General features: G+C 40.6%; 1 protein-coding gene across 19 annotated transcripts in view; it reads left to right on the top strand.

The window, feature by feature from the left end:
* The window catches only part of mycbp2 (MYC binding protein 2), a 224,287-nt gene that overhangs the window by 144,518 nt on the left and 63,888 nt on the right, over positions 1-15,881 (top strand). For 16 of the 19 annotated variants that reach the window (XM_072476174.1, XM_072476181.1, XM_072476189.1 and 13 more), the window contains 3 exons: positions 8,909-9,133; positions 11,678-11,810; positions 14,572-14,697. In XM_072476174.1, the coding sequence (XP_072332275.1) occupies positions 8,909-9,133; positions 11,678-11,810; positions 14,572-14,697 (484 nt within the window). The remainder of the gene's footprint in view (positions 1-8,908; positions 9,134-11,677; positions 11,811-14,571; positions 14,698-15,881) is intronic. The other 3 variants (XM_072476193.1, XM_072476188.1, XM_072476179.1) reach the window with 1 other exon arrangement.

The raw sequence follows: 15,881 nt of genomic DNA, 5'->3' as shown, positions 1-15,881 counted from the left end.
CTCATTTGGGAAGCTATCCTTTAGTGAGACATAAAGCTCATTGATGGAAAGGACAGAATGTTCTCTCCATCAAGGGACTTTTTTGTTTAAAACACAGGAGAATTAATGCTGCACAAAACTAATGCAATATTTAACCAGATAACGCTTAGCACAAATACTGACATTGCTTAGTAGAATAGAGAAGGAAACTGATTTCATGGTTCATTAATATAAACTGCTTATTCAAGTTCTGACATTTAGCAATGATGAAGAGACATGATGTGTTGAATACATACCAGTGGCTGCACTGGGGCTAAATATTTTCAAGGAAATATTTGATCAGCTAGCCAACCAAATCATTGCTTCATTGTACAATACCTTTTATACCGCAGGGAGTGGTCTGATAGAGAATACTTGAGTGCAGCATCCCATTTAAGGGTTGGGCAAGATTTTGTGTTGAAGATATGTTGATCATGGAAGGAGGGGTGTGGGAAGAGTACAGTTTATCGTTACTCACTAGGTCTGGTGGGTAATAAAGACTTTTAAGTTTCAGGTAAAATTCTTAATTTGTCTCACAAACTCATCACTGTTTAACTGGTTTGCTCCCAGAATTATAGTGTAAATAATACATTGCTATTTAATGAGAAAAGCTCTCATTGGATATTTGAATGATAATCGATACATAGGATTGCAAATGGCTTTGGACTGTATTTAAAATGATTAAAAAAGGCAGTGTATCCTCTCCCTCTTCTTCCCTTGTTCCCCTTCCTTCCCAAGACTAGTTTTTTATGGTCTTGTACTGTGGTGTATTACCAACTGTGCCACATCTTTCCTGACAGTAATAGAAGAGGATAAGTCATGGATAAGTACAATATTAAAGCATATGCCCCCAGTTATATGTGTTTCCACAGCAAAGTCTTATTTGTAGAATGGCAGTCCATGGTTCCGTGTTCTGTGAAATTAAAAAGGAAGGAAAGGCGCAATCCAGAAATTAAAATAGAAATAATAAAGGTCAGCGCAGTATATTTGAATAAGTGTACTAGCAGCTTTGCAGTTAACCCTGATAGGGCTTTTAGTAATCTGCAGCTTGGGCTATTAACCTGTGCCAATATTCACGGCAGGAGTGCAAAAGAATGCCAAGAGGAATGGAATCAAGTATTTTCAACTAGTTAAAGTCTCTTGTGAAATAAAAATACTTGCAATTTATTTTGATAACTTTTGGCAATATCATACTGTAGTATAAACTGAATTATTTATAGACGCAAGAAAATTTGAGTTGTGTCCCATCAGCTTTAAATTCGCCACAGACAAAATTAATATAGTTTATCTTGAATTTTTGTAAATTTTTATGCTGTGTGTGCATGTAGTGTATTTTTTGCAACTAATTTTTGTTCGCACACAAATTGAATTAATTTATCCTAACATCTAAGAAATTAAACTGTGCTTTCATGCAGTAAAGCAATCTTCAGTAAAACACACTTGGTAGTAAGAATATCTAAACTCACAAATTGTTCACCAATGGCAGCATACGGGTTAATGGAATCGAGCAACACGGGTGTTTTGAAGTGAAAGTTAAACACTCCTGTTGATTATGATTTTCTCAAGCCAGTCACATTTATTCTGGTTTGTTACCAGCAGTCCAATTGCAGGTATCTAGTGTGCATGTCATATGACTTTCTTTGTTAATATCGGCACTTCTGTGTTGCAAGATTAGAGGAAGATTGTGTTGTGTGCAATGCAAAAATTGCAGATTGAGGTTTACATTGTAATTGGTTTTGTCAAGTAAAAGTCAAAAGAGAGGTACTAGTTTAGTACATTCAGTGTTGTGCAATCAGATTGTGCTTTATTCATTTTATCAGCAAGAATTTCTTTTAGATTTCAACAGTTTGTTTCAAACAATTGTGTGCATTACTGAGTTTTTTTCCCTGAATATTATTTACTTTGTGCAAATTGCTTTCACATTTGCTTTCATCCATAAGGACATTCTAATAGAAGTTGCTTTTGAAGGAGACATAGATTTCACCTTGAATTTTCCAGTATAGTGTATTTTTCCTGGAAGGGGAGCAGTGAAATAACTGCCTTTTTTAATATGTGTATTGTAAAGAAAATGTTCAACTTGTGTTTTTAAACATTTATGTTTTAAATAAAATAATTATTGAATTTGTGCATAGTTCGCATCGCGTGATATGTCGCACACCAATTGTGGCTTGTGTTAATGGCCATATGGATGCTAATGCAGCAAGTTAATGTTTAAGTTTGACGATATTGTATCTCTTACAGTTTTCTCACCTTGTATTCTCTTCAGTTTATTTGAGGTATATGATTTGCTGAATAAGTGATATTGCTGTGCTGAAATTAGTGGACTGAAAAATACTTAATTTGTCTTTGCCAAAAAATTATATTCTTTAGCAAGTATGCTCAGGTCTTGCAGCACATTTCTTCCACTTCTGTATTGGATACCATGAAAACCTATTGCCATTTGATTGGTAGCTCTCCTCAATAGCCTGAAATTTATCTTTCCATCTTGACCTTTTCTTGTCAGTTTTTTCAAAGCTTCTCTGAATTATTTTTAAACTCTGAAGTATTCTACCCTGTATTGTTTTCTTCCTCCCTGAATCCTCACCATTGACGTTGACTCATCTCACACCGAGTAACACAAAACAAAAACCTTGTCCTTTTTTATTGTCAACCTCGAATAATTGAAGATGATGTACTACTCAAATCTACTATGTTCACTAAGTTTGAATGATTGACAATTTTTGGAATTCTAATTATCTCCCACGCCCTTCATGGAGAAAAGTCGAATTAAAATTGTACCTCTTGTGACTAATTTGTTGATTCATCCAATTTAGCTATTCTGTTCCCCTTTCTCTTGCATACTTTTCTTCCCTTTTCTATTTGTCTCATATTTTTTTGTGTGCAAGTTGGTGCTGTATCCATGTCCAGGTTTCCTCAATCTCTCAACTTAGCTCTGACCTCTTTAGTGATGTATTCAATTTGTAGTTTATACTTTTCAAAGACCAGGACACTGCAAGAAGTTTGGAGTTGGATACTGGATCTTATGGAACTCATTGTCTTGAAGTTATGTGAACGCACATGGGTAAGGCAAGGTTAGGAAACCAGGAACTGTTGGGAATGTGAGATTGGACTTGGGTGGAAGGGTTGGAAAAGCAAGATTGGACTTGGGTGGGAAGGAGGGGTTTCCCCTTGGGCTTTGCTCACATAAAGTAGTGAACAGGAGAGTTTGAGACTGGAATTGCAGATGATGGATCCGATCTGAAAGGTTGAGTGACCTGGGACTTCCGAGAACTCCGACATAGGTTGTTGGTACATAGGGCTAGGCCCACAGAAGTAAGAAAGGTGAGACCTTGGGCCCTCTTGGCAGCAGCCTGGTTGAGGTTAGGATGTGAAGCCTAAATATGTTTGAGGGATGGTGGGATGCAGGATGTTCGCATGCCTGGAAGGCACATTTCTGAATGGCACATGCCTGAATGAAGCAGTGTTGAGGCATGGGCCAAGGAAATACAAAAGATTCATCCTTTTGAGAATGGTGCATGTCCATGCAGTGAAAAACTTGTTTTGGGAATAAGGTAGCTTGGGTCAATGATGAGGTATGTTTTGTGATTCCCTTATTTCCTCCTTCCTTTAAAAAATATTTATTTATGAAAAGTTCATGTTAAGGCATTAAGTATCAGGGTTTAGAATGGAGTACTTGGGAAGCCAAGATGAATGCTGTGAGGGCTCTAAACAACCTTTCTTTTTTTTATAAATTTAGAGTGCCCAATTCATTTTTTCCTATTATGGGGCAATTTTAGTGTGGCCAATCCACCTACCCTGCACATCTTTGGGTTGTGGGGGCAAAACCCACACAAATACGGGGAGGATGTGCAAACTCCACATGGACAGTGACCCGGAGCTGGGATCGAACCTGGGACTTCGGCGCCATTGGGAAACAGTGCTAACCACTGTGCCACCGTGCTGCCGTCTAAACAACCTTTCTTACAGATGGGATTGGTTCTGGTTTTGTTTCTTTGAGTGAAAAATTCAGCTTTCCGTTGAATGTGAGCTTTGAGCCGATCAGACAAGATAAGCAAGCTATGTAACATCGAGATCTATCGAGAGCTTTCAGTTGCCTTACACACAAGCCATAAGAAATAGGAACAGGAGTAGGCTGTTTGGCCCCTTGAGCCTGCTCCACAATTCAATAGAATCATGGCTGATCCGACATTCCTCATGTCCAATTTGCTGCCCTTTCCCCGTAACACTTGATTCCCTTACTGATATGAATTTATTGATATCAACCTTAAATATGCACAAGGACTCTGCCTCCACAGCTCTCTGTGGCAAGGAGTTCCAAAGACTCAACCCTTTTGAGCGAAGAATTCCTCCACCTGTGGCATATTGCAAAACTGACATCTAGCAGATTCTGAGCTGTCAAGAAAAAAATGGTTCAGAATTTTGCTTTGTATACTGATAAAAGTACATGCTGATAATTGAATTTTTATTTAGCAATATTTATATTTTCAACCTGTCTTTTCTACTTGTCCTGTTTTATCTCATCTCTTTGCTTTTGCAGCAGTTTTGATCTGCTTACTCTTTTATCAAGTGGGAGGGTGGATAGGTGATTTGCTACTCTAATTTTGGATACCGGTGCTATTGGTTGCTTATTCTACAGGACTTGCTTTGCTCCAACATGAAGAATGTGCCATCAAATTTCTTCAGTCATGCTACCTTACTTAGTAAACCAGTTGAGAACAGATAGAAGCCCAGATATATGGCTGGTTGGATTTACATTAGATTCACTGGCTAGGATTTGTTCCCTGATCAGGCATGTAATGTGAACATTTCAATTAAAAAGGACTGAATGTTTTGGCATGAACATGATGAAAGCTTTAAATATATTAGCAAATTTTATCAAAATATCCTGGCATCTTAGTTGGGATCCTATCCAAGTTTGTCTTAAACTTTGTTAATTAGATTGTCTTTAATGCTAGCAAAGGCATCAGGGAGGTGGATATCCTATCATGGATTTCTAAGACTGTATGGTATCAGGTAAGTTTAAACATGAGTGGTTAATGTTTGGCTTCTCAAAGAAAGTATCTTACTTTTGAAACAAATTAAAGGTTATAAATGGGGTTTTTAAAAATCAACCTTGCTAAAAATGAGCTCATGAAACACCTACATATTGATAATCTTGACATTTGTTTTGTACAATATGACTTTGATCATGGTTTTCAGGTCAGATTTTTGTTCCTTGATATACTGAGCACAGACAAGCACAGCATAAAAGCCGCAATTATCTGGCTATTCCCGCTGGCAGGATTTTCCGGTCCCGCGAAAGTAAATGGACCTTTGAATGGCTCCTTACATTTTGTGGCCCACCCCGCTGCGAAAATTTCACCTAATGTTTCTGGATATACATAATATTGTCATCTCCAAGATGTTAGCTACTTACTCATTACATGTATTATGAAGTGGTGCAGTTAACTTTCCGGAAAGGAGTTGGTCATAAAATTGTGTTGCTATAACAGCTGCAGAAGCTTTTAGTCGAAGCTAGCAGAGAAGTGTGAAGGTGTACATTTTGATAAGAGGAATGAGGAGAAGCAATATACATCACAGAGTACAATTCTAATGGGGCAGAGGAACAGAGGTACCGGGGGGAACATGTACACAGGTTGCTGAAGGTGGCAGGGCAGATTGAGAAAGTAGTTATTTTTTAAAAAAGCATATGGGATCCTGAGCTTTATAAATAGAGGCATCGAGTACAAGAACAAAGTTATGATGAACCTTTATAAAATGCAGGTTGTCCTCAACTGGGATATTGTGTCCAATTCTGGGTACCGCACTCTAGAATGATCTCAAGGATGAAGTACTTGGTTTATCTTGACAGATTATGATGCTGGGATTCTTAAAGAAGATTGAGAGGAAATTGATATAGGTGCTCCAAACATTGGAGGGCCTTAGTAACTAGAGAGAAATTGTTCTCATTGGTGTAAGGGTCGAGAACCAGAGGAGACTTCACCCGAGGACTATTGAATTATGGTCACTTCCCGAAATGCTCCCCTACTGAAACTTCGACCATCTAGTTGGGCTCATTCCCCAATACCAGATCCAGCACGGTCCCTTCCGTAGTTGGACTATCTATATATTGTTTCAAGAAGCCCTCCTGGATGCTCCTGACAAACTCTGCCCCATCCAGAGTCCCTAGCACTAAGTGAGTCCCAGTCTCAATATTGGGGAAGTTAAAATTATCCACCACAAGGATCCTGTTGCTTTTACACCTTTCTGAAATCTGCCTACATATCTGCTCCTCTATATTGCGCTGGCTGTTGGGAGGCTGCAATAAACACGTGAATTGGACTGCACCCTTCCTATTTCTGAGCTCTACCCATATTGCCTCGCAATATGAGCTTTCTGAGGTGTCCTGCAGTACAGCTGTGATACTCTCCTTAACCAGTAGTGCAATTCCCCCACTCGTTTTACATCCCCTCTATTCCATCTGAAATATCTAAATCCTGGAACTTTTAGCTGCCAATCCTGTTCTTCCCTCCACCAAGTCTCTATAATGGTAACAACATCATCATTCCAAATACTAATCCAAGCTCTAAGTTGATCTGCCTTCCTTGTTACACTTATCGCATTGAAATAAATGCATTTCAGACCACCAGTTCCGCTGTGTTTTGCAACATCTTCCTGCCTGCTCTTCCTCTGAGTCTTACTGCCCCTATTCCCTATTCGCTAGTTCCGCCTCAGATATTTCACCTTCTGACCTATTGCTCCAGTTCCCATCCACTACCACACTAGTTTAAACCCTCCCGAGTGACACTAGCAATCCTTGCGGCCAGGATATTTATGCCCCTCTAGTTTAGATGGAACCCGTCCTTCTGGTACAGGTCCCACCTGCCCCGGATAAGATCTCAACAGTCCAGATATCTGAAACCCTCCCTCCTACACCAGCTGTTTAGCCACATGTTTAGCTGTACTATCTTCCTATTTCTAGCCTCACTTGTACGTGGCACATGGAGTAGTCCCGAGATTATAACTCTAGTTCGTTTTTTTAACTTTCTACCTAACTCCCTGAACTCCTGCTGCAGGATCTCGTCACTCTTCCTGCCTATGTCGTTAATACCAAGGTGTACCACGACGTCTGGCTGTTTACCCTCCCCCTTCAGAATGTCCCCTGCCTGTTCAGAAACATCCTGGACCCTGGCACTAGGGAAGCCCATCTATATTCCTGCACCTTGGTTGTAACCACCTCTTAAAACTTCTCTCTATGGTGCTTTCCGCCACCTGCATGCTCCTAAGTGCATCCAACTGCTGCTCCAACCGATCCATGTGGTCTGTGAGGAGCTGCAATTGGGTGCACGTCCTGCAGATGTCCGAAATGCTGGAAGCTTTACGGACCTCCCACATCTCACAAGTGAAGCATTTTACCCCTCTAACTGACATATTTAGAACTAATTAATTTTTCACCCAACTCCAAAGCACTCTCAGTAGCGCACTCGGTAGCACTCACAGTGCAGACAAGCAGCACTGAGTGGCTTCCCCGTTTATAGGCCTCAAATTCCAATGCTCTGGAAACTAGGTTCAACCAGTTGCACAATTTACTAGCTACAATTGTGTGTAACTCAGCTGATTCCTGTTTCAGGAATGCAACTACCCAAAAGAGCAGCTTTTGATTACCCGATTTAAGACCTGACGATAAGTTTAGTTACTACTTAGCCCCTTGTACTGCACCACTTGAACTCCTGTTTTTCACCCAACTCCAAAGCACTTCGATCCTTGGCAGTTGAAAATGCATAGACACCAACAGTGGAGCAATTAAAATTAGAGATACTCAAGAGGCCAGAATTGGGGGATTGCAGATAGCTTAGAGAGTTGGACGCCTGGAAGAGATTAGAAATTGGGAGGAACAAGGCTATGGAGGGATTTGAAACTGGGATGAGAATTTTAAAATGATGGCCATTGGGAGCCACTTTAGCTCAGCTAGTATAGGGGTGAACAGGTCTTGGTAAGAAGGTAAAATACCCAGCAGGACTCAGTTGGAATAGTTGAGTTGAGAGATGGCAAAGGCATAAATGAGAGTTTCAGTAGCAAATGGGCTGATGCAGAGTCGGTCAATGTGGTGATGGTAGGCATATATGGTTGAAAGCCCATTTTGGGGCAAAATATGAGCAGGTTGAAAACAGTTCGAGGGAGAGGGCTGAAGTCAGTGGCAGAGACGAGACAGAAGACTATGACTTTGACCTTCACAGTATTTATTTCATAGAATTTACAGTGCAGAAGGAGGCCATTCGGCCCATCAAGTTTGCACCGGCTCTTGGAAAGAGCACACGACCCAAGCCCACACCTCCAGCCTATCCCCATAACCCAGTAACCCCACCCAATACTAAGGGCAATTTTGGACACTAAGGGCAATTTTGCTTGGCCAATCCACCTAACCTGCACATCTTTGGACTGTGGGAGGAAACCGGAGCACCCGGAGGAAACCCACGCCCACACGGGGAGCATGTGCAGACTCCGCACAGACAGTGACCCAAGCCGGGACCCAAGCTGTGAAGCAATTGTGCTAACCACTATGCTATCGTGCTGCCTTTAGTTGGAAGAAATTTCGACTTATCCAGTAGTGGATGTCAGGTGAACAATTTGACAATTTAGAAACAATCAGGGGGATCCTATGGTACTTTGCTGTGCCACATGGTTTCTTTCTGACTCTAGATATTCAGGTTTATTTTCTGTTTGCATGTGGATAGCAAAGAGAGTTAATTTCTACCCTACAGAACAGACTTTCTGCTAATGCTTTGTGGTGTAAATGCTATTCACATTGCTTCAATCATGGATCCCTGAATTTGTGTTGTGATATAAACCTGATTTAAAAAGATGCATTCAAATGCTTTAGCACAATAAATATATCTGCTTTTGTTTCCAGGAGCCTAAATCCATCACTGATGATTACTTCAGAGAAGTAAATTCACGTCGGTCCCATGAAGTAGTGTTGAAAGAGCAGGAAAAGATGTTCCTGCAAGGCGGACCAGGAGTATATAAGGTAGTGAAGACTGGGCCTTCAGGGCACAACATCAGGAGCTGCCCTAACCTTAGAGGTATCCCCATTGGAATGTTAGTTCTTGGGAACAGAGTCAAGGCATTAGGCGAGGTATGGATTCACGAAAGTGTGTTATTGCAGGTACCAATCAACACATTAGAGCAAATGCTGCAAAACTGATGTCTTCTCAAGCTTTTGCATAATATTATAGGAGGACATCTGGTATTGGTATAATTTCTTCATTTAAAAAAAATAGACATTGATGCCTTTGGGTACTATGACAACCCGTAGAAGCTTTTATACCATGCTTACCAAATTTGGTGATCTGCAGGTGCATACTCTGCTTTTGAGCTGCAAAATCCTATGATTCAACATGACCTGTTGCTTTGATTTACTTTTATGTACTCTACCCTTCAGAAACTACTTTTCTTAACTGATTATAAATCACATTAATCACATTCTTTAAATGACCTATTAATACAATCTTCTATTCCTGTATATTATATAAATTGCTGCAATCATCTCTTGTCTTCTAGCTGTTCCTTTTATAATTTGAACGCCAAAACTAGGCATCTAAATTGTGTTATAAGATAGATTTTACTGAAATTACTTTGCAGAATCTGACATTTTTGTGTATGTAACTGTGTCAAATTTATTCTAAATTTAGTAGTTGCAGTAAGCAAGTGCAACAGTGAAAACTATAATTCACACATTTCAAATCCTGTAGTTACTCTGATCAAATTTTTGTTATCGCAAATCTTTATTATTTCTAACTGTGGTATTTTAAGAAGTACTTAAGAATGGTGTGTACATGAAAAACAATTCTAACAGATCACAATCTTAAAAATCTATTGGGCTGGAATTTGCAAAGAAGATAACGGCACGGGAATGGTGCAAACCATTGTCGATGCACAAATCGGCCAGCAACTCGTGTCAAGGAAGACATAACCGTTGAATTGCAAGAAAGGCATCTTGTGCCTAATCTCTAGGAATTTCCTGCAGTTGCATACTTAATTGCCCACTGCACTCGCCACATAGTTAAGCCCAATAATAGTGTAGATACCCTTCTAAAGAATAATTGCTGAGAACAAACAATGCTGGGTCAGGCAGCATCTGCGGAGAGAAGCTTGAGTTGACATTTGAGGTCAATGATGTTCCATCAGAGCTAAAGACAGGTAGAAATGATAGAAAAGATAGCAATGTAAAATATTTAAACAATCTCGACTCTGCAGACGCCCAAAATGTATTGTTATGTATAAAAAGGGACAGAGGTGTCAGTTGTATAATAATTAATGGCTGCCAACCATTGTCCTCTCTCAAATCTCTGTGTGCAACCACTTTATTTCAGTGTGGGCATTACCTTTACATTTTTTCACGTGGGGGTGATTCTCCCATTACCCAGCCGAGTATTTATCGGTGGCGCGCCGCTTACTGGCGGAGGGATTCTACTTTCCCGCTGCTTGTCAATGGGATTTCCCATTGTAACCACCCGACGCCGCCGGGAACTCTGCGGGCATGGGTACGTTGCCAGCGGGGAAAGTGAATCGCAACAATCGGAGAATTCCAGCAAGTATCTTAGAAGACAAAACATCTTGAGTAGCCTGTGCAGTACCTTCCAGGTCGCTTCTTGACTGTGCATTTCCAGCCTGCAAAGGAACATTACTGCCAATCAATCTCTTAGACCCAGAAAGTTAACAATTAAAAGTGTGAAGTGTCTGTCCTTTGGGTTGTGATTTGTTGGAGCTTTTAAAAATGTCAAATTTTCAATTTTGTTTTCTTCTACTTTTGCTCTTTCTCTCTTTCCCTCCCTTTATTTCTCTTCCTGTACCTAATTTGGTACTGAAGTCGTCCTCTTTTTCTGTCCTTACTCTGTTTATTTCGGAATCCTTTCATAGAACTAATTAAGGAAAGGCAGTGGTGCAGTGGTGTTATCGCTGGACCAGGCTCTGGGAATCTGGGTTTGAATTCTACCATGGCAGAAGGTGGAATTTGAATTAAAAGTCTAATGATGACCATGAAACCATTGTCAATTGTTGTAAAAACCCATCTGGTTCACTAATGTTCTTTAGAGAAGGAACTCTGCCATTCTCACCTGGTCTGGCCTATATGTGATCCCAGATCCACAGCAATGTGGTTGGCTCTTAAATCCTCTCTGAAATGGCCCACTGATCCAGTCAGTCAAGGGCAATTAGGGATGGACAGTAAATACTGGCCCAGTCAGCGAAGGCGCGATCCCTTGAACACATCATCAGCTCACACTTCCAGCAACTTGCAGTGAAAAAATATTTTGAGCTAAAGATTGCAGGAAGAAGTCTGAACTAACCCATCATGCAGTGAAATGCCCTGCTCCAGCAAATTCCAGCCCATTGTGTTTAAATTCAGAGTAGCCTTTTAGCACTCAATGGTTAACATTTGAGAAAATCAATAAACTATCACAATCCAAATTTATTTAGTTAAGTATTCAGTATTTTTATTTATATCTCATTGTAACCATTTTGTAGGTTTAAAAAGGGATTTTCCAAGTAATTGCAAGCTGCAACAACTGAGGAATTTTAAATTCTGAGATGTTAAATATTTAAACGCCCTCAACTCTGCAGACACCCAAACTCTGCTGCTAAATGTGGAGCGGGACAAAAAGTGTCATTTGTGTAATAGGTGGCAAATCATGAGGGTACGTGGATCCAACTTGATAAGAACAGTATGGTGGAATTCTGTGAAAGCGGTGATGGTGAGGCCTGGTCCTTGGCCAGAGACCGAGGCGGTAACCAGTACCTAAGACATGAAGAAGGTCAGTGCTCATAATTCATTCAGTCTCTGGCCACAGTAGTATTTTGAAAAGATATTTTCAATTGAAAGGTAAAACTGTGTTCTTCATTGTGATCTTGCACATAAATGGTACAAATTGGATCTCATGAGGCGTCACTTGAAATAACTATCCCATTGAAATTATTTTCCTATCGTTTTAGTCTTCAGTTTGCACTTTATGCCCAAGAACCTTGGATGCCTATTTTAATGGGTTTTTCTTTCCCCCATACATCGCAGTTGTACTCCAGAATTTTTTTTAAGGTTTCTCATGAAGACCTTTGTAGTAGCTGCCCCTCTATCCAGTTTGTTTCACTTACTTAATTATGTAGATCTTTGTTTCTGCTGACAACTACAGGGTCTGTTGTTGTCCCTTCAGCTGCCCTATCTCCTCCAGTGCTGCAGCAGAACTGCCAGCATTTCCCAACGGATCAGTGACAGCCTTCCTATAGCAATGGGAATCCCACCAGGGACACACCATACCTATTTGGTCAGTCACATTTGTTATGGACGCCTGGTCCCCCCTCAACAATGGCTAAGAGGCTGGACAAGAGGCCATAACTTTTTAAACTTTTAATGAAGTGCGGAAAGATCGATTCATTCCAGGAGTGATTATTAAGAAATAGGGCTTGGTTATTTTATAAATATACTTTATTAAAAGAAAAGAAAACAATATTGAAATGTTTACTTCAGCTCTAACACTAACCAATAACATAGATCATAGAATTTGATCATAGAATTTACAGTGCAGAAGGAGGCCATTCGGCCCATCGAGTCTGCACCGGCTCTTGGAAAGAGCACCCTATCCAAGGTTAACACCTCCACCCTATTCCCATAACCCAGTAACCCCACCCAACACCAAGGGCAATTTTGGACACTAAGGGCAATTTAGCATGGCCAATCCACCTAACCTGCACATCTTTGGACTGTGGGAGGAAACCGGAGCACCCGGAGGAAACCCACGCATACGCGGGGAGAATGTGCAGACTCCGCACAGACAGTGACCCAAGCCGGAATCGAACCTGGGACCCTGGAGCTGTGAAGCAATTGTGCTATCCACAATGCTACCGTGCTGCAGTTTCTTAGCCTTAAGGCACTAGTTCCCATTAGACAACACTAACAGAATATGCAGCTCTCATACCACTTTCATAGGCCAGGCCGTCAAAGGCAATACTTTACGAAGCAACTTTCCTTCTGGTAGGGGTATTCATTCTGAACTCTTTTCCAAAGCCTGCCTCGGTGGCAACTTACATAATCTCCCTGGTCGGTTTCCACAGCCTGTTTTGTGTAACTTCAAAAAAGCATTTCTTCCTCTCCCTCTAAGCTGTGCCCACCCCCTCAAACAAAGGTTCTCCCCTGAGGTGGCCTGACTTGAATCCTTTATCATTATCTTGGCTGGTTGCCCACTCCCGTATATACAAAATCCCTTGACTGACAAATAGGTCATCAGACTCTGATAGGATAATAGCTGGTCATACAAAGTTGTCCCAAATGACAGTATATTTTGAGTGGATCATACTGGCTGAACCGGGGCATCCTGTGTATTCCCACTAACAAGGTTATGACTGAATGGGAAAAGGTAACTAGGCTGTGGCCGTATCCCTCTGACTCTGCTGCTAGCAGTCTTTTTAAACCTCTAAATTGCCAGCTGCATCTTGGGCCCTGTTTCTGGACACAAGTTCCTAATATCTCCCTGCAATGACATATAGCAAGGGGCTGGGTGAGTCTGGAAGCAAAGCTAACACTCCTGCCCTACTTGACCTCTGTCTGGAAGAGGATAAACTCGGTGTTTTACCTTGGATAGAGATGTTTGGGAATGTGTTCTATAAACAGCGATTTAATCGTTGAATTCAAATCCAGTATTTTAGGAATGCATATCTTAATGGGCATGTTATGAGTACAGAGTCTTCTATTCTTTTGAAAGAGTTGCTTGAAGGCACCAACGCACTAGAGTAATGGACATGCCACTGTTTAAGGATGTCTGACCATGATGGAGTAAGCAGCAAAACCATCCATAGTTATGCAATGGGCACCTTTGGAGAACCGACCCTGCAATTGGTAGCTTGTTACAGTTCTTCATCTTGGTTGTTACCAAAATTTAAGGCTGTGAAGTGTGGATTTCTTTTTCTATATAGCGAACATCCCTCAGCTTGCATTGCTGCCTGCCAGGTGAAGTGATGTAATTTGTTTACCACTTGTTTTCTTTAATAATATGAATGGGTAATTATAAATGGATAAGGAATCGACAGGTTTTATTTCAAGATTGTCCTAGTTTGTTCAAGTCAGGACATGCTGCCTTCAGGTATGTCTCAGTGAGTAAATATGTTACCAAGAGTGCAAACCAAATTTATAAATTGTTCTTTGGCCTCAAACTTTGAATAATGAATTCACCATTAAAGTTGTTTCAAAGCTCATCGATCTTTAAAAAGGCCTAGGGCCCTAAAGCACAAATTGGATTGTTCTGTTGCTTTGTTCTTTTCTCCTTCTCTTTACCCACCACACTTCCAGCCAGAAGATATTCTGGATTAATTAACAGAAACTGGAAAGCTCATGCCTCTAAATCTTTTGTAACCCCAAATGCTTTTTTGGGGGGAGATGAAATGCTGCAGAAAACCTCTGTTTTAAGATCAGCATGATGCTTAATGAATTTTGACCACAAATGCAAGTGCCATTTTCAACATGAGGTGAGTTATTCTCATTAAATTCACAATTTTTGCAAAAACGGTTAAAATAGTTTTCCTTGACAGAACAACTACTATTCGATCAAGCACCTCAGACACCTCCTTCCAGTCCTTTTACAGCTCCTGCCTTCAACAGGAGTGCAAGTGGCAACAACTCTCAAGGATTTGACTATTGCCTTGCAAATGCCAAAGGTATGTAAACATCTGTTTAATTAATTGGAGGGAATCCATATACTGTGAACGTTGCACTGTCTTGATTTTTGTGTGCACTAGCCTAAGCTTATTTTCAGTGCTTTTAAGCTAATTAACAGGAATGTTTAGAAATAAAATGTCTCTGATCCTGCTCCTTTTTGACATCATTAAATGCAGTAGGCATTTCTGTAACACACAGGAATGCCAAAATCTTTCTATAAATATGCTTATTGATATAAAACCTTTAAGCCCTGGAATTTCGTCATTTAACCTCTCTGCCTCCATAGCTCTCTAACCTCGAAGATGCTCCTTGGATCCTATCCCTCTGGACAAGCTTTTGGTTGCCTGTCCTAAATCTATCACCTATGTGGCTCTGTGACGGACTATTGCTTTATAATGCTCCTTTGAAGAACCTTGGGGCATTTTAATGTACTAAAGACAAAGGATCTACATAAATACAAGTTGTTTTGTAACTTCACAAGATGGAAGGATTCACCCTAGTGTGAACCTTAAAAGGTTTAAGCAAAATGATTTTGGCGCAAGAGGAATAGAGCACGGCAATTTTGGTTAATGGTTTCAGGTTTTTTTCCCAAAATTGGTTTCTCTGCACTTTTATACTCTGCCACCTGCTGGCTGTCATTTCAGAGATCAATTTCTTGGATTTTTCTGTGTTGGTGGAATTATTGTTTTAAAAACTGGCCAGTTGTGTAAACAGTTGACTTTTCTGTAACTGCAATCAGGTATCTATCCGAGTGTCCAAACGCTGTAAATTCTTTTCCACTTCTCCTTATTGAAGAGTATCTCAGTTTAGCTCATAAAGTTGCTGATGTTGTCATTCCTCCTGTGCCCTACCATTCAGTGGTAAATCCTTTGTGCTACTCTTTGAATTATTTGCAAGTCTTGGAGTACCGTGAGACCCCAGGACAATTTTTTTTTAAATAAAAAAATTTAGAGCACCTAATTAATTTTTTCCAATTAAGGGGCAATTTAGTGTGGCCAATCCACCGACGCTGCACATCTTTGGGTTGTAGCCGCAAAACCCACACAAACACAGGGAGAATGTGCAAACTCCACACGGACAATGACCCAGAGCCGGGATCGAACCTGGAATCATGGCCCCGGGAGGCAGCAGTGCAAACCACTGTGCCACCGTGTTGCCCAATGTATTGGAAGAATGTTCATGT

The sequence above is a fragment of the Scyliorhinus torazame genome, chromosome 15, assembly GCF_047496885.1.
Source record: "Scyliorhinus torazame isolate Kashiwa2021f chromosome 15, sScyTor2.1, whole genome shotgun sequence".
Taxonomy (NCBI): Eukaryota; Metazoa; Chordata; class Chondrichthyes; order Carcharhiniformes; family Scyliorhinidae; genus Scyliorhinus; species Scyliorhinus torazame.
Note: the sequence above shows the minus strand (reverse complement) of the source record. Positions and strands in the feature narration are given on the sequence as shown.